The sequence below is a fragment of the Leptonychotes weddellii genome, chromosome 11, assembly GCF_054177405.1.
Source record: "Leptonychotes weddellii isolate Sample4059 chromosome 11, ASM5417740v2, whole genome shotgun sequence".
Classification (NCBI taxonomy): domain Eukaryota; kingdom Metazoa; phylum Chordata; class Mammalia; order Carnivora; family Phocidae; genus Leptonychotes; species Leptonychotes weddellii.
Genome location: NC_138379.1, coordinates 60011258 through 60029413, shown reverse-complemented (window position 1 = coordinate 60029413; position 18156 = coordinate 60011258). Strand labels below are relative to the sequence as shown.

General features: G+C 37.7%; 1 protein-coding gene across 2 annotated transcripts in view; it reads right to left on the bottom strand.

Annotated features, from left to right (window-relative positions):
- The window catches only part of LOC102741119 (glutamate carboxypeptidase 2), a 57919-nt gene extending 43952 nt beyond the window's left edge, over window positions 1-13967 (bottom strand). For both annotated transcript variants that reach the window (XM_081799006.1, XM_081799007.1), the window contains exons 1-3: window positions 13741-13967; window positions 11666-11774; window positions 6373-6559 (exon numbers count right to left, since the gene is read on the bottom strand). In XM_081799006.1, the coding sequence (XP_081655132.1) occupies window positions 6373-6559; window positions 11666-11774; window positions 13741-13858 (414 nt within the window). In that variant the 5' untranslated portion in view covers window positions 13859-13967. The remainder of the gene's footprint in view (window positions 1-6372; window positions 6560-11665; window positions 11775-13740) is intronic.
- Between the last annotated feature and the right edge of the window lie 4189 nt (window positions 13968-18156).

Below are 18156 nucleotides of genomic sequence, written 5' to 3'. Positions count from 1 at the left end.
TAGCAGCTGACTTCTCAACAACAATAACGGAAGCCATAATGCTGTCAAATATTCTCTCCATGTGTGAAGGGACAGTAACTGCCAAACTACAAATCTAGGTCCCACAAAAACATCCTTCCTTTTGAAAATGAAATGGGGGTGCCTGGGTGGCTCAGTCGATTAAGCATCCGACTCTTGATTTCAGCTTGGGTCATGATCTCAGGGTGGTGCGACTGAGCTCCGAGTTGGGCTGCGAGCTGGGTGTGGACCCTTATGCACCCCGCCTCCTACTCCAAAAAAATTTAAAAAAGGAAATTAAATGAAAGCCACATTTTCTACCAAAAATTAATAGTTTGGAGCCAACAGATATTCACTTAAAGAAAATCTCTAAAGGATATCATTCAACAAAACAAAGCCTCTAAAAGAAGCTCTAAGATGATTCAAGAAAGACTGGTAAGCAAGGTATCCTGAATACGTGGAAAAAATGAATAAATATGTACTGTATGTAATAAGAAAAGCAAGTATTATTCAAGTTGACAAGAACAAGACTGAATTAGAATTATGGGCATAAAGTGGTAGGGTATGACCAAAGTGAAAGTATTCTAAGATGTTTGCCTTGTAGAGATATTGATTGAGCCCATATATACTTTAAGGTTTTGCCGAGTCATTTTGACCTTGGTAAAGGTTCAAGTATAGCTTCTCTGGGAGCCCAGAAGCAGGGCCCACAAACATGAAAAGTTGAAAATTCCCTTTCTTTTTTTTTTAGATTTTTTTTAGATTATTTATTTGACAGAGAGAGAGAGAGTCAGTGAGAGAGGGAACATAAGCAGGGGGAGAGGGAGAAGCAGGTTCCCGCTGAGCAGAGAGCCTGATGTGGGGCTCGATCCCAGGACCCTGGGATCATGACCTGAGCCAAAGGCAGGCACTTAATGACTGAGCCACCCAGGTGGCCCTAAAATTCCCTTTCTTTTATCACAACCAGGAGTTGATTTGGGGGATATTTACCTCTATTTCTTTAAATAACATGCAGTGTTTCAGATTTAGGTGTTATCTATGAACACTGTGACAGTTCAACTGTTTTTGTCCCTCTGTCACACCTATTAATGGTTTTGTACCATCACCATGTCCAAGTGAAATTTAATTACTGTGACTCTTCAGACCTGCGTTCTGTGGTAAACTGTAAACTTTTACTCTCCTGCACAACACACACAAGTTCCTCCTTCCACAGGCAACCAATATGACTAGTGTTCTATAGATTCTACCAGAAATATTTTAAATATATATAGACACATTATCTTATCTTTGTTCACAAAGATAACATATGATATAGATTGAACTATATACTGCCTTTTTTTATGTCACAAAATTTGTAAACTAAACTGTTTTGGTTATACTGAGAATACATAATTTGAGGCTATATTAGTGAATTCTGGAAAGTGAGCAATGCTCTCTGGTATGTAGTCTACCTTTGATAAAGTCACCCAAAATAGTTGTTTCCCTGACCTTACAAATTTCTCCCACATGTTAGAATAACTCATAAACTTGCTCTAAAATCCACTTGTTCAGAGAGGCTGTAAAAGTGAAGATTACCATATAGGCAAATTGAGTGAGATCAACTTGAATACTCCCTTGGCTGAAAGATGTGCTGATGCAAGGACTTTGTTTCTAGATGGTTTTGTACTGCACTTTACTACAATTTCTTTTATAATCTTTCCCAATGATTCAGATGAGTTTCCTACGCTATGTGTGTCAGAAAAATTATGGGTTAAATGGAGGATGTGGGGATTTTTAAAGGGTAGTAATTGATACAGTTTCACGGTAGGTTCTGTGTGCCTCAGAAAAGGTAGATATTTGGTGGCACCTGGGTGGCTCAGTCAGTTAGACGCTGCCTTCGGCTCAGGTCGTGGTCCCAGGGTCCTGGGATAGAGCCTCGCATCAGGCTCCCTGCTCGGTGGGAGCCCTGCTTCTCCCTCTCCCACTCCCCCTGCTTGTGTTCCCTCTCTCACTGTGTCTCTCTCTGTCAAATAAATAAAATCTTAAAAAAAAAAAAAAAGAAAGAAAAGGTAGATATTTGGTGCTCTAGTTGGGATAACATAACGTTAGGTTCACTCCTGGTCTCCCATCACTGTTTGTACCCCTGCCCAGGACCAGGGCCATGTACAATGTCACAAAGTAGTGATAGATATCCAAATTCCAGGGGAATGTTTTTAATGTCTCACCATTAATTTTGATAGTTGCTGTGACCTTTATCAGGTGATGTTAATTAACTTCCTTTCCAAGTTTACTAAGAGTTTTTATCGTGAATTTATGTTTCATTTGTTCAATTTTTTTGGGGGGGGATATTTTTTGAGATGAGTATGCAATTTTTCTTTTTCATAATGATAATTATATTATCCATATACATACATTACACATTTGGCCTGTCTGTTTGCAATTTGCTTGTTGGGTTATCGTTTCTAGATTATACTTGCCTTAAAAAATGAGTTGAGTTTTTAATATTCTTTGAAATAGCTTGTGTTATATTTAAATGATCTTTTACTTTAATCTTTCAAACTTAAAGGAAAACCAGTTGGTCTTGATGCTCTGTGTTGTGGGAGTTTTTGAAGTACTGATTTAATTTCTTCAATATTATAGAACTATTTGGATTTTGCATTCTTGTGTCAAATTTCAAGTTTTTTCCATTTCATCTCAGCTGTGAATTATTGGCATACTTCTTCCTAGTATTTTCTTATCTTTTCCTATCTTTCTTATCTGTGCAGCATCTATAGATATGCCTCTTTTTTTTTTCTTAACTCCTTATTTATTTATGCTTTCCTTGTATTTTTTCCTTATTAATTTTTGTCCTTTAGGGGATAAAGGGTGTCATTTGGGTGGATTACCTCATCAGTGCTGACCAGGTAATTCCAGATTGACTAGTTAAAGGTCACATTCCTGGGAGAGGCTGAAACTGCATTAGGTTAGGTATTAAATCTTGCTTTTCTGAGTGGGTCTCAGTACAAGTAATTCAATTTTGGGCCTGTTGTAACTTTTCCTTTAACAGATAAAAACAATTTTAGAATTGTTGGTGAATAGAAACACTTAGGTAGTGACCCTCTTTATCTCTTAATAAGGTTTTTGACTTTGCTTTAAAATTTACTTTATAAGATAAAACCATTTTTTAAGGGGCGCCTGGGTGGCTCAGTTGGTTGAGCAACTGCCTTCAGCTCAGGTCATGATCCTGGAGTCCTGGGATCGAGTCCCGCATCGGGCTCCATGCTCAGCAGGGGGTCTGCTTCTCCCTCTGACCCTCTTCCCTCTCGTGCTCTCTGTCTCTCATTCTCTCTCTCAAATAAATAAATAAAATCTTTAAAAAAAAAAAACCATTTTTTAAGTCAATATTTACTTGGTATTTCTTTTTCAGTTTTGTTACTTTCAGACTTGTGATGTTGTGTTCAAGTCACTCCTTATAAAATAGTACACAGCTGATTTTACTTAGTCTGATATGCTGTTTTTAATCAGAGTTTTTTCCTTTAAATTTTTTCTAATTACTGATACACAGCATTTAAGTCACTTTTGTTTTCCTATTATGTGATTTTTACTCTTCCTTTTCCTCCCGAATGCTCCATTTTTCTTTTGTGAAAATCGTGTATCCTGGGCAGCTGCCTTAACTTGGATTCAAATAAAACTCTTTTCCTTTTCCTTTAAAATTTATAAGGTTTGGGGTGCCTGGGTGTCAGTCGTTAAGCGTCTGCCTTCGGCTCAGGTCATGATCCCAGGGTCCTGGGATCGAGGCCCTCATCGGGCTCCCTGCTCAGCAAGGAGCCTGCTTCTCCCTCTCCCTCTGCCTGCTCCCCCTATTTGTGCTCGCTATCAAATAAATAAAATCTTTAAAAAAAATAAAACTTAAAAGGTTTGTTCATTCTGTGTCAACAGTTGAATATTGCTTGCTTCAGTAAAGGGAGAAATAGGGAGGAAGCAAGGCACTTTGGAGAAGTATGTGACTATGTTCAGATGTACTTTGGATGAAAATAAAAAAGGAAAATGAATTAATGATATAGCTTTTAAAAAATTAGGAAGATTTAGGCAGTGTGATATTGTGATTTATAATAAATATATATTTGATCTTCATCCCATTTCTGGCACTGAGCTCCTAAAACCTCCTAAAAGGAATTTCCTGATGAGAGCAACAAATGTGTCTATTGTTATGTTAACAAGGTAACTTTTGGACCCCACTTAAGGATGGGCGCAGGTTGCAGGAGAACCAACTTAGTGATTAGAGGGTTGGAACTTTCAGAGCTGGAAGTTGAATCAATCATCAATAGCCAAGATTTAATCATCACACCTGTGTAATGAAGCCTCCATTAAAAACCCAAAAGACCGGGTTCAGAGAGCTTCTGGGTTGGCGAACACATGGAAATGGGAGGGGTTTGGGGCTCCTAGAGAGGGCGTGGAAACTCTCTGCTCTTTCCCACATACTTTTTCCTATGCATCCTTCATCTGGCTACTGATCCATATCATTTATCATTCTTTTAATAAATCAGTAATCTGGAATGTAAAATGTTTTTTGCAAATGTTAATTTGCTCTAGTACATTAGTCAAACCTGAGGAGGGAATCATAGGAACCTCTGATTTCTGCCCGTCTGTCAGAAATACAGTTAACAACCTGGGCTTTCAACTGGCGTCCTGAGTTGAAGGGGGGTTATTGGAACCTCCAGTCTACAGCTCGTAGGTCAAAAACAGGTTAACAACCTGGGCTTGCAACTGGCATCTGAGTGGGTGGGGGAGGGGGCAGTCTTATGAGACTGAACTCTTACCTATGGAATCTGATGCTATCTCCAGGTAAATAGTGTCAGAATTGAGTCGAATTATAGGACACCCAACTGGTGTCTGAGAATTGCTTGTTGGATGTGTGGGGAAAACACTCCCCATCCCAACAGAAATTGGTCTAGGAAGCCAAAAGAGACAGCTAACACCATTCCAGAAAATCTCCAGAATGATGTTTCTACATGATACTTTTATATTATGTGACAGGCTTGAAGAGTTTAATAAATGCTTATAATGGCAAAACAAACAATGAAATGGAATAATAAAAGCAAAGTCACAGTCAAAATTAGGAGGTGAAAGAAGAAGGAAAAAAGAAGTGCAAGTTTTCTATTTTCCTCATTGTATATAGATCATCCCCAAATCAGACAGATCAAGACAGAGGTTTTATATATATATATAAATATATATATATTTAACATAATCTATATCTTATTTCATCATTAAATAACTTTCCTAAGCATACTTTTATAGACTGCTTAGTATTTAATTATATAGATATGCCCCCACTTATTTAACAAATGTTATGGGACCATATGCAGTATATGGATATTCCACATAACTTTTTTTAAAAAATACTTTTTAAATTTTGAGATAGGTTAATATTTTAAAAAGATAAACAACTAACTACAATAATTTAAAATAGTAGTTAATATGGAAAGTTTCAAATCATATTAGGAAATTTAGCATGGAATTACATCATTGACAGCAAAACATAACAACATATTTGCCATTAAAAGACTAATCCATTAGTTGATAGAAGGTGATTGACATATTAGGAAAAAATTTTTAAATTTATATGTATTTAAATCACATGACATTTTCAGTTCACTGATCAAGCTGGACATATTTGAAGCTATTTACAACTGAAAAGGCCCAACTGACAAAAGGACTGAGGGAGACTATCTGGATTGAAAGGGGCTATTTCAGTTAAGATACAGTAGCTCTAAAACTAAGGTATGCTAAATAGGGTTAAGCGAATGAGTTTTACTTTCATATTGAACATATCATGACAAGAAATACCTCAATCACTTGTATTATCTCTTCTTACTCAAGTATGTACCCTAACTTGCAAACAAGATTATAAATTCATTAGATAATCATTCTATAGACATTCTCTCCCAATTCTCTTCCCCCTTCAAATGTCCACATCCAAGTTCTGGGCACAGAGCTGAATACATGATCATATGAGTCATATCATTAAGCACCAATAAAAAGCTGCGGACTCAAACTACATACCAGGTGTCTTGGGTTTCCTCACACCCCCAAACTTATACAGTATCTATAAAAGATATGTCTCTTTTACTTGCCTGGAATTACTAATATATCATATTTTATATTAGCACACAATACTAAAAAACAGAAAATACAACTGTCATCAAGCATTAATTTCTCAGACTTTTTCCAACATCACATTAAATTCAAACATCATAGGAAAGGAGTTGACACTGGTAATGAGATATTAAAGACAACATTGACAAGTTTCCATAATATTGATTTCCATCAATAATTAGAGATAGTATAGGGCATTCTTTCATAAAAGGTGTTTGAAAAGAATAGAGATGAGGGTAGTTTCTTATCTCTTTGTTTTACCTCATTTCCGTCTTCATCAATTATTGAGATGTAGTTGGGATGAGTCTTATTTGGATAGGACAACAGGACATCATAATGGGCTAACTCAACAGAATCCAGGCCAAATTCTTTCCACTGGGATTGAATTTGCTTTGCAAGCTGGAAGTTTTGTTCTGTTCCTGCTAAATGTGGCAGCCGTGTAAAATTACTGGTGAACAAAAATTGAAAGTGGTTAGAAATTAATGTTTAGTCAGCCTTTATCCCAAATGAACAACCAAGGAAGGCAGATTGACATTTAAAACGTGCTTTGAAATGTGATACGTTAAAAAAGGAAAGTGGTGCTATTATCGCATCAAATAGATTTTCAAAGCATATTTTGAAGTTTTCATGCTCTAATTTGTACTCATTCAAGAGAAAAATTGGAGAAACTGATCTTTGTAGAAAATTGTTATATGCAATCCACTGGGTGTTTCCCTATATAGTAGATGAGGAAGTGTCCTCTTCTTTCCTTAAGACTCATGCGTCTTAGAACTTTCGTGGAATTATTTATTTCACTGTGTGAAATAGACTTAGAAGGTAAAAATATTTTCATACAAATACCAAGCTGTGACGTGCCAAGAATAACTGTTAATTACATTTATTTTTAAATACTTCAAGTTATGGCCAACCAAGAAACTTTTTGATTAGCAGCCTTTATAAAGTATCTTGATTAAGGAATAATCTAAACATATTTTGAGAAGCTCAGACTAAATCTCTTGTACTCCATTCATCATGCATAGTAATACACTTAAAAATCAATGATGATAATTAGCCTGACCAGTAATATCTCTAATGAATAAGCTATGTGGGTAGAATTTCAGCTACCAAAAATACTTTCACAAGTTTACTACTTTCTCAGTAATATGTCTGGATACTGGTGCTTTTGTTTGTTTAAATTTCTCTTTCTCTCCTGGAAATGTTTTGTTTCCCTGAAGATTCAGCTCATTGGTATTTTCATCTTAACCCACTTAAAGAAAAAAATCCACATGCCAAAGCATTATGTATCATAAAAAGACATTTATTTCTAGATCTTCACAAACTTCTGCTTCTGAATATGTAGGTTTTTCTAAAACCAACACATGTTCATCCTTATAGGGTTTTTTAAAAAAACTAATAAATAGGCAACATGGCTATGATGATTCCATTTTCAAATGTTTACTTTTACTGTAAATTTATCTTAATTTTTGACTTGGCAAATCAACTGCCAAGAAGCATAACTCTCAATTTTTAAAAAATGGAGTTCTTGTGATAATTTTTTATAATTCTATTAAAATAATTTAAATTGTATTTACAAAGATAGTATCAAAATCCTTATTCAAAAAATGTTTAAGGGCTAAACACTATAGGGGCTGAATGTGGGCTGCCCCAAGATGGGCCACATTAGCATGAATGTTATTCTGACCTGAAGGCAATCAAAACTCTACAGGCTCAAAGAAACTTTTGCTGCTCCCTTAACAACATAGAATCTAAACTGATGGTTGTTCTCAAAATAAGGGTTATTAGCAGAGACAAATTTTATCTGACTGATCCACCTGTATAGTAGGGCAAATATCTAATTATCAAACAGCTGCTTTTCTTATCACCTTGTGAAGTGTGTTCCTTTCATATACCTCATTTTGCCTGTCTTTGGAATTTCCATGTCTATATGGATTCCCCACACATACACTATTAAGTTTGATTTTCTCCTATGAATCTGTCTTGTGTCAGGGTGCTAGAAGTACCTTGAAGGGGACAGGACATTCTTGCTCCCTTACAACAACTTACACAAAATTTCTAATGTGTATTTGCAAAACATAGTAACAAAATAACACAATTTTAAGAGGCAACTGAGGTGTTTATATTACCTGCAGAGATAACGGAAAAAGAGCCAACATGGTGCTATTTTTTTTCTGTATTACACAGATCACAAACTGTAACATAACCAAAGTGGATGCAGATTATACATATTTCCTTAAGTCACAGTGATAACTCTGTCCCTACATGTAGAAATAGGGCACCTGGCTGGCTCAGTTGGCAGAGCATGTGCCTCTTGATCTTGGGGTCATGAGTTAGAGCCCCATGTTATGGGGTAGAGTATCTTAAAGAAAAAAAATTAAAGCTTTAAAATTAAAAAGTTTAAAATTTTTTGAAAAATTAAAGAAAAAAACTAAAAAGAGAAATAACAGTTGCCAATAGGGAGTCCTGAACCTGCTCTCCCCACCACAAAAGGAAGGAAGAAGGAAGGAAGGAAGGAAGGAAGGAAGGAAGGAAGGAAGGAAGGAACTGATTATTATCAGACCTGGCTATTATAAGTGAAATTCCTTATAACAGTGTTGTCATTACCAATGAGGATATAACACTGTGCTACAATCAGGGCTGGAACCCACTCATTTGGAGCAAAGCTGATCCTAATGAAGAGTAGGAAAAAAACCCATTTCCAATGATAAATAAATTAACTGGATAAAATCCTATAAGTGATATAGTAGAAGTTTTGCCACTAACCTGTATAACCCTGGCTAAATCTTCAGTTTCTCATCTGTACCCACAGAGAATATTGCTACCTCACTATTTTCCAAAGATCTGTCTGTAGCTCAATTCGGTGACTCAAACTGCAGCTCTTAATTTTTCTTGTTTTAATCAATTACGAAGTGTGTTGCAAGTAATTTGTCAATCCTACTAAAATATCAAGTTTTCTTAAAAAGTAATAATTTACAGGTCATCCCCAATAGCCAACAACTTGAATTCAAAAATGGGCTCACATATTTCTGTCTGGCTAGAAAAGTTCCACATATCATTACATCATCTCAATTAATAAAGAGAGCTGTTAGTACTCCTGTTTTAATACATTGCATCTGATTTACAAATGATGGAACAGTGCTTCCGGAGCTAGATGCCTGGAAGGCAGCTAGTCCAAGCAGAAGTGGTGCTCAAAGGCATATCAGGGAAATTCTGAGCCCAGAGGTCTAAGAGTTTTCTAAAATAATCTTGTCTTTCCGAACAAGGAAGAGAAGGAAAGTTTCCCTAAAGAGATGCAAAGTAGTGAACAGAGCTGAGAATTCAACCAGGTGTTGACAAAACAGAAGGGAAACAGGACAACCCTGTACCCCAAGGGAGGCAGAAAAAACAGACCCTACTTTGATCCTTCCAGCCAGCCACTATGGAGAGGCAGACAACTTGGAAGTAGAGAGGATTTTTTGTAGCAGAGCAAAGGAGGGTAAGATGGAAGATCTGAGGCTTAACCGACCCCTGGCCTATGGGCAGAATTAGATTGAAAGCTCTTTGATGGCCGAATGGCAAATGGGAAATCTGGAGAGTCCAGGAGGTTTCTGGTGATTCTGTGGTCCTTAGAGGGATGAATTGGGTTCTCATAATTTCTTTCTTTTGTGCTAATGGTGAAAATCCTTGAGTTCTAAACAGTTAGAGGAGCTTGGTCGGGGTCATGGAGAATAAGCAAGAAACTGACTGCTTCCATTTTATTCAGGGTTTAAAAAGAGAAATGAAGGCATTCATTTTTCTTCTTTGCCGGTCAGTCAGTCCGTGTCACAGGTTAGGAAAGGAAGCAGGGACAGCAGCTCTGTCTAGGAGTGAACATTATATCTTGCCAGAACTCCACTATTATTTTATCCATTATATATAATTAAAGTGAAAGAAGTCCAAGAGGCAGAGGAGGGGTTTCCACAAAATTTAAGCTTCCGGGTCTCTCACTTGGGAAATGGCCCTTCCAAACACCTGGAAGGTGCCTAGCAAATTTTTATTCATAGTTTTAATTCTATTGTAATTTAAATAGGAAGCGCTTGGGTGGCTCAGTCGGTTAAGCGTCTGCCATTGGCTTAGGTCATGATCCTGGGATCGAGCCCCGCATTGGGCTCCCTGCTTACCGGGGAGCCTGCTTCTCCCTCTCCTGCCTGCCGCTTCCCCTGCTTGTGCTCTCTCTCTCTGACAAATAAATAAATAAAATCTTTAAAATAAATAAATAAATAAATTAGACATGTGTTTGTATGATCCTGCCTGCCGCTTCCCCTGCTTGTGCTCTCTCTCTCTGACAAATAAATAAATAAAATCATTAAAATAAATAAATAATTAAATAAATTAGACATGTGTTTGTATGATCATAATAAATTAGACATGTGTATATCTATGCATATGTGTGAGTGTATATATATATATATATATATATATATATAACTGTCTTTTATATAAAATTATAATTTGTATTCACAAAGAAATCCTTCAATCACTATCAGGAACTCCAAGTATTTTGCCTTGAAAAAGCTAGTATTCTAGGGGTGCCTGGGTGGCTCAATCATTAAGTGTCTGCCTTCGGCTCAGGTCATGATCCCAGCTCCTGGGATCGAGCCCCGCATTAGGCTCCCTGCTCCGCGGGAAGCCTGCTTCTCCCTCTCCCACTCCCCCTGCTCGTGTTCCCTCTCTCGCTTGTCTCTCTCTGTCAAATAAATAAATAAAATCTTTAAAAAAAAATGAAAAAGCTAGTATTCTAATCAGTTACACACAATCATTCTACACAAGTGTTTTTTACTTTTAGCTGCTTTGCAAATACTCTAAATTTACTCATTTACATCTTTTGCTCTACACTACAGATAGCTATTTCAGGAAACAGGGAGCTAGTTTTCACACCATGTCACATATATGCTAATTCATCCTTGTCACAATGATATCATGGTCACCATTTTATAGATGTGGAAATGAGAGCTCAGGAAGGTTAAGTATTCACTCCAAGTGATTTTACTGTCAATGGGCAAAGATGGAATTTAAATTCAAGTATATCTGAGTCCAAAGTCCAAGTTTATTCTTTTGACTAAAATAATGTTGTCTTCTAAAACAGGAGTCCAGCCCACTTCCTTGTTTTTGTACAGTCCACAAGCTGAAAATGGTTATTACATTTTAAATAGCTTAAAAAAAAAATATTTTGTGACATATATGACATTCAAATTTCAGTACCCATAAATAAAGTTTTACTGAAACTGCCACTCTTGCGTGTTTATGTATTTTCTCCGGCCTCTTCTGTGCTACAATAGCAGAGCTGAGTAGTTGTGACAGAGATTAGCTGGCCTACAGGGGCTGGTCCTATACAGACAGAGTTTGCTGACTCCTGCCCAAAATTGTCTCTAGTGATACAGTTTAGCTTAAAGTATAATCCTGTCTAGATGAAATATGATACAAAGTTTTCAACAAATAAGACTTTTTAAAAAAGTCAGTTCCTGTATACGAAATATTGAATCAAAACTTTCTGAACAGAATAACAAATTACCCATATAAGCCATCAGTATATGCTTACTATAAGAACCTCTTGATGTTCTCAGCTTCCAATTCATCCAAAAATGCCTTCTTCACATTATGCTGTGGAACAATGTTAGTAGGTTCATTGGAGGATTTTATAAACCATCCTGTAAAATATATACAAAGATAGGAATGAGACATGAGCTCACAAACAGGACCTATTTTTCCTTATTATTGTATCTATTCATTCATGAAACACAAAGTATCAATGACCTCCAGTATTAACTGAGATTCTCTTCCATTTAATTTCTCTTGCCCACTTCCACTGGAAAAAAAAAAAAAATCATGGAAACACTTTTTAAATACAGATTAGTCACAACATATTTTTTAATTCAATTTCAATGACAGGTGTTGCTGTTATTCTAAAAAAACAAAATGTTTTATAAGAAAAGGACCACTAAAATTAAAAATGCTTCAACTAATGGGGATAAACAAGATCTCTTAAAGGTTAAGGCAAAAAGGAAATATACCTATTTTCTCCTGAAAGCTTCTATCCACAGCGACTTCTCCTCTGCTGACTCAGAATAAGCATTTAGTAAATGTTTATAATGAATTAATGATGAATCTATTTCAAGTACATAAATTATTTCAGAGTTGAAGGAAACTCAGACTTGTAATTTTTTCTGTTTCAGAAACTAAAACAAAATGTGCTGAGATTCTGTGTTTCCAGTTGAAGCAGGCTTGAGACTTTGAACTTTAGAAAGCTACAAGAAAACTACAATTTACCCAGTGGCTCTGCAAGATGCCCAGTGCACACAGAAACCAGAGGGAATGGGTAGCCAGATCATGTGGAGCAGTTAGCTCTTGTAGGGGCTTTTAATCTGGGGGAAATGAGGCATCTTTACAGGCTTTATTTAGAGAAATGATACAATTTGGGCATAAAATAGTTACCAAAATTGCCCATCCAGCTTTCATGGAACTTTCCAGTTATTAATCATATACATGCATACACACACACATATATACATGCATATTGAAATAAATGGGTGGCAGCAAATGGAAATACAATTCCATTGGTACATAAAACAAAAGGACTTGGATTCGACTGGGATCAGGGAAGGACACACTGAACTGAGAGCTGAAAAATGAACAAAATGAAGAGGTGGGAGGCCTGTGGGGGAGAGGAGAGCAGAGAATCCTAGGAAAAAATTAACAATTAATAAAGAACTTATTCCGTGTCATCCACTGGGTGGTGAATTCAGAGCAGGGATGAATTATCTTAAACTAGTCCTGTGCACCAACATCCAGTTAGAAGCATCTCATCATCAAAAAGGAATAAAGAAAAGTGCCAACACCCAAACACTGTGCTAGGTTTAGGCGCTATTTCATTTACCATTCCTAATAAATTACAGATATTCTCCTCATCAGAAAGACTGAAAAACTAAGGCCAGGAGAGTCTCAGTAAATTGTTCAAAGCCACAAAGAAGTAGCAGAGTCAAAATTAAAATTCAGAGTCTGAGCTTGTCTGTGCTGCCCCTGGTTCTTTAGGAAGTTGGGTTAAGTGTGCGAATCAGTACACAGAGCAACCGGTAAAGATCTGTTCAGAGCGCTGACAATAGCCAGTTTCCAAATGTTCCTCTAATTATTTAACTCCCAAGGACGAAAGAATGAGGAGAGAAAAGAGGCCCTGTGCAACAATGCCTTGACGTCTACCTACTGCATACATGAGGCAGCCCAGGCACAAGACAACTAAAGACCCCAAACAGGTGAGAGTCCTTTCCTGCAAAGCTCCCCGGACAACCTGGTTCAACTGCCCAGCTCTTCCTAAAAATGTACCAGTTTCTCAAAGGGCTCGAGCGTACGGCACCTGCGGAAGTCCCGTTTCAGGGTCCCTGCGTTCCACTCCTTACCCTGGGTGACTGTCCTACCATAGTCTATCCAGAGCCCTACTGTGCCCCGTCCCCAGCGACCCCCAGCTAACCCGCGGGGGCCCGTTCCCCACCTTCCCGCAACCCAAACCACCGTCCCCGGGGAAACACGCAACAGGATCGCACTCGGCAGCGACCCGCGAGTCCCGGGAACCTCAGGGCCGCGGGGTAGCCTCCGGCGTGCGCGACTCCGGCGCGCCCCTACCGAAGAGGAAGCCGACGATCAAGAGGCCTGCGACCAGCACCAGTGCCCCAACGCACAGCCAGCGCGGGCGGCGCCAAGCGAGAAAGGTCGAGTCGGCTTCGTGCAGGGGATTCCACATCTCGGCGCGGCCGGCGGGGCCTCCCGGGACCTGTGCCTCTGCTGTGGCCCCGCAGCAGCGTGGCAACGGAACCGACGCTTCCTCCCACCAGCGCCGCGCTTTCCAGCTACTGCGGGCTAGAAAGCGCCGCCTGCCCCGGACTCTAGTTTCTCCGCCCTAAAGTAGTTCTAGCTCACTCTGAACCAATCAGCTTCCGGAGTTCTTACAAAGTGCAAACGCTGGTAATTCAGCATGCTGAAGCTGTACGATTGTGACTTGTGTACTTTTCTGTATGTCGATGTACAGCAATTAAAACGTGTCTTAAAAAAATAAAGGCATAGCATGATCTCATTTCGTATTTCTTGAAAGTATTTTGTGTATGTGCATAGAAAAATGTCTGGGTAGCCGAAATGTTTACAGTATTTACCTCTGGAGGGTGGTATGGTGAGGGCAGGGAGAGGGGGTGTAAAAGATTTACTTGAGCTTCTTACTTCCTATACTTCTATATATATTTCTTAAAATAATAAGCAAGTTTTACTTAGTAATAAAAAATAACAAAAATACTGCATTTTACTTAAATATGACAAATGTGGTTTTTCAAAAGTAAGAAGCTATTTTCTATTGAGTATTCTGCTTTTTTCTTTTTGTTTTGTAAGAACTTATATATATGCCTATAATTTTAAATTTATTTCTTTTACTCAATAATGAAGATTTTCGTATCAATATGTAAATTATTTCCTATATTGTTTTTAGTAACTTTATAATATTTTCAAGAATAGATATGAATGCAATTTTTATTCTAAGCATAACAAAAATTTCTATGTGTAGCTGATTCATATAAGAATTTAATATATTGGATTAAAGCTAAAAGCTGTTCTGAAAAGTTACACCACAAATTTTGTCATGAATAAACATTTAAAAAGAAAGAGTGGCCCTTAAAGAACTTGAAATATGAGAAGGCATTCTCCAGACAGATGAAGTAGACATATTCCACACACAGCAGAATAATCAGAGAACGTTAGTGATTTCCGTGTGATAAGAAGCAAGATGAGTGTGATTTGTACAGAGCAAAGTGAAAACTTATTGAGATTTGTTTGGAATATAAAAGTAAGAACGCAGCCAGAAGCTGATTGGGAATAAATATTGGCAAAGGTCGCAGTTGTTTTTGTTTTAAGATTTATTTATTTATTCTAGAGAGAAAGTATGTGTGAGCAGGGCTGCAGGGGTGGGGAGTTGCGGGGGGGACAGAGGGAGAGGAGAGAGAGAATCCTCAAGCTTACTCCAGCTGAGGGCAGAGCCTGACGAGGGGCTAGATCTCATGGCCCAGGAGATCATGATCTGAGCCAAAATCAAGAGTCAGACAAAACCAACTGAGCCACTCAGGCACCCCTAAAGGTCACAGTTTTGAAGGTCTATAATGGGAATTCTGAGAAAAATATATTAAGACCAAAACTGAAGGGAATTGAGTTAGCATGTGGCTGAAGAAGATCTTCAAAACTCTTGACAGAATACGGAGGAAAAAATGGGGTGCCTGGGTGGCTCAGTCCATTAAGCATCTGCCTTTGGTTCAGGTCCTGATGTCGGGGTCCTGGGATCCAACCCAGCATCGGGCTCCCTGCTCAGCGAGGAGTCTGCTTCTCCCTCTCCCTCTACCCCTCCCTCCCGCTCGTTCTCTCTCTCTCCCTCAAATAAATAAATAAAAATCTTAAAAAAAAAAAAAAAGAATATGGGTGAGAGGAAACTGAAATTCAGTTAAAATGCAATTTTATTGGGAAATGGGAGGAACACGGAATGAAAGGATACTACATTGTTTATATCAAACTAGAAACTAAAAGCTAGAATCTCTGTTTTTGTTTTATTTTGTTTTGTTTTAAATAATTGGAACTCTTGAACACTGTTGGTGGGAATGCAGAATGGTGCAGCCACTACGAAAAACAGTATGGACATACCTCAAAAATTTTAAAAAGAGCTACCAACAATCCCAGTTCTGGGATACTCATCCAGAAGAATTGAAAGCAGGATCACGAAGAGATATTAGCACTGCCCTGTTTATCGCAGCCCTATTCACAATAGCCAGGATGTGGAAACAACCTAAATGTCCACCAATCAATGAATGGGTTTAAAAAAAATGTGGTATATACATAGAGTGGGATATTATTCAGCCTTGAAAAAGAAGGAAATCCTGCAATATGCAACAACATCAATGAACCTTGAGGCCATTCTGTTAAGTGAAATAGCCAGTCACAAAAGGGAAAATACTGCATGCTTCCACTTATATATCTAAAAGACTCAAACTCAAAGAAGCAAAGAACAGGATAGTGGTTGCCAGGGAGTTGCTAATCAAGGGCTATAAAATTTCAGTTGTGCAAGATGAAAAGGATCTACATACATGGTGCACAACATTGTACCTATAGATAACATTGTGCAGTATAGATACCAATACTGTTTTACACACTTAGAAATCTGTTTAAAGAGAGCCAAGATATGGAGACAATATAAATGTCCATCGAGAGATGACTGGATAAAGAAGTAGTGGTATAGATATATAATGGAATACTACTCAGCCATAAAAAGAATGAAATCTGCCATTTGCAACAACATGGATGGATCTACAGGGTATAATGCTAAGTGAAATAAGTCCGAGAATGCTCACACTCACATGAGGAATTTAAGAAAAAAAACAAAAGAACAAAAACAGAAACAAACATTAAAAAAACCCAGACTCCTAACTATAGAGAACAAACTGGTGGTTACCAGAGGGGAGAGGGGTAGGGAGCATGGGTGAAGTAGGTGAAGGAGATTAAGAGTATTGGGTGATGTATGGAGTTGTTGCATCAGATATGGTAGACTAGAAGTTAATATAACACTGTATGTTAATTATACTGGAATTAAAAAATAAAACAAAAACAAAAACAAAAAGCAAAATAAATAAATAAGTAATCTGTTAAAGGGGTAGATCTCATATTAAATGTTCTCACCACAATTTAAGAAACAAACTAGATGACAACGTTAAAAACTAAAGGATACTAAAAAGCCCAAATTATAACCCAAACAACAAATTAATAAAGATTTGGCTTCCAAGATGCTGAATCTTAGATTTATTTAGGGTATTCACCTAATAAAAAAAAATAAACAACAACAATAAATATTATTGAAAAGACACAAACATTCCCACATACAAATATGCCAAGTACATCTCCTCAAAGTCACGGCTTTAAAATCATACATACTTGGGCCGCCTGGGTGGCTCAGTTGTTAAGAGTCTGCCTTTGGCTCAGGTCACAATCCCAGTGTCCTAGGATCCAGCCCTGCATCGGACTCCCTGCTCAGCAGGAAGCCTGCTTCTCCCTCTCCCACTCCCCCTGCTTCTGTTCCCTCTCTCACTGTCTCTGTCAAATAAATAAAATTTAAAAAAAATAAATAAAATCATACATACTTGATTTTAAATCTATCTCAATTACTCACATACACAATTAGAGGTAAATTGTTCGGTCTTCTCAGAATTACCAAGGCGGCAGTCAATTCTTTTTCTCTGTCTACCCCAACCCCAGCTTATCTCATCTTTTGTCTCTCCCTCCTCCCACTCTGCCCTCTCTCCGGCAGCCGAATGACTGAACCTTGGGGCACTGTAGAGCTATGAGAGTTATCTAGACCCATACAGGCATCTGTTCCAACCAAACAGGAAAAACATGACAAAAGTGTAGATTTCCATCAAGTTCACAGATATCTAGACTTACATAAGAAGACATTTTAAATAACATAAGAACCAAAGAAAATTAGTTCTAGTGATATAACCACCTGAATGGGGTTGCAGAGTATTATGAGAAGAAGAGTTAGGTTAAATCCAGATCCAAGCATGTAATCTACATGGATTTTGAAATCTACATGACCATTTAGTAGGCTGATGTAGGGACTACAATAGGGCATCACAGGCACAGATATGAGTATCTCTTTTCAGTATCTCAGATAACTATGCAAATCCCAAATATCTAAGGGAGTATCCTTGAAGACTGTGATGACACAAACGTTTCCTTGGAGAAAAAGCTTATTTTTACCTCCAGAATATTTATATTTAAACACAGAAATGTATGGGTAATTATAAAAAATTTAGGCATATTTACTATTTCAAAAATGTAATATGTGATATTTGAGACAATTTGGACTATTCAATTAGACTTACTTCTAGCAAGATGGCAGAGGAGTAGGAGACCTGGATTTCGTCTCCTCTCAGGAATTCAGCTGGATAGGGATCAAACCATTCTGAACACCTACAAACTCAACAGGAGATTGAAGAAAAGAAGAGCAACAACTCTCTCATC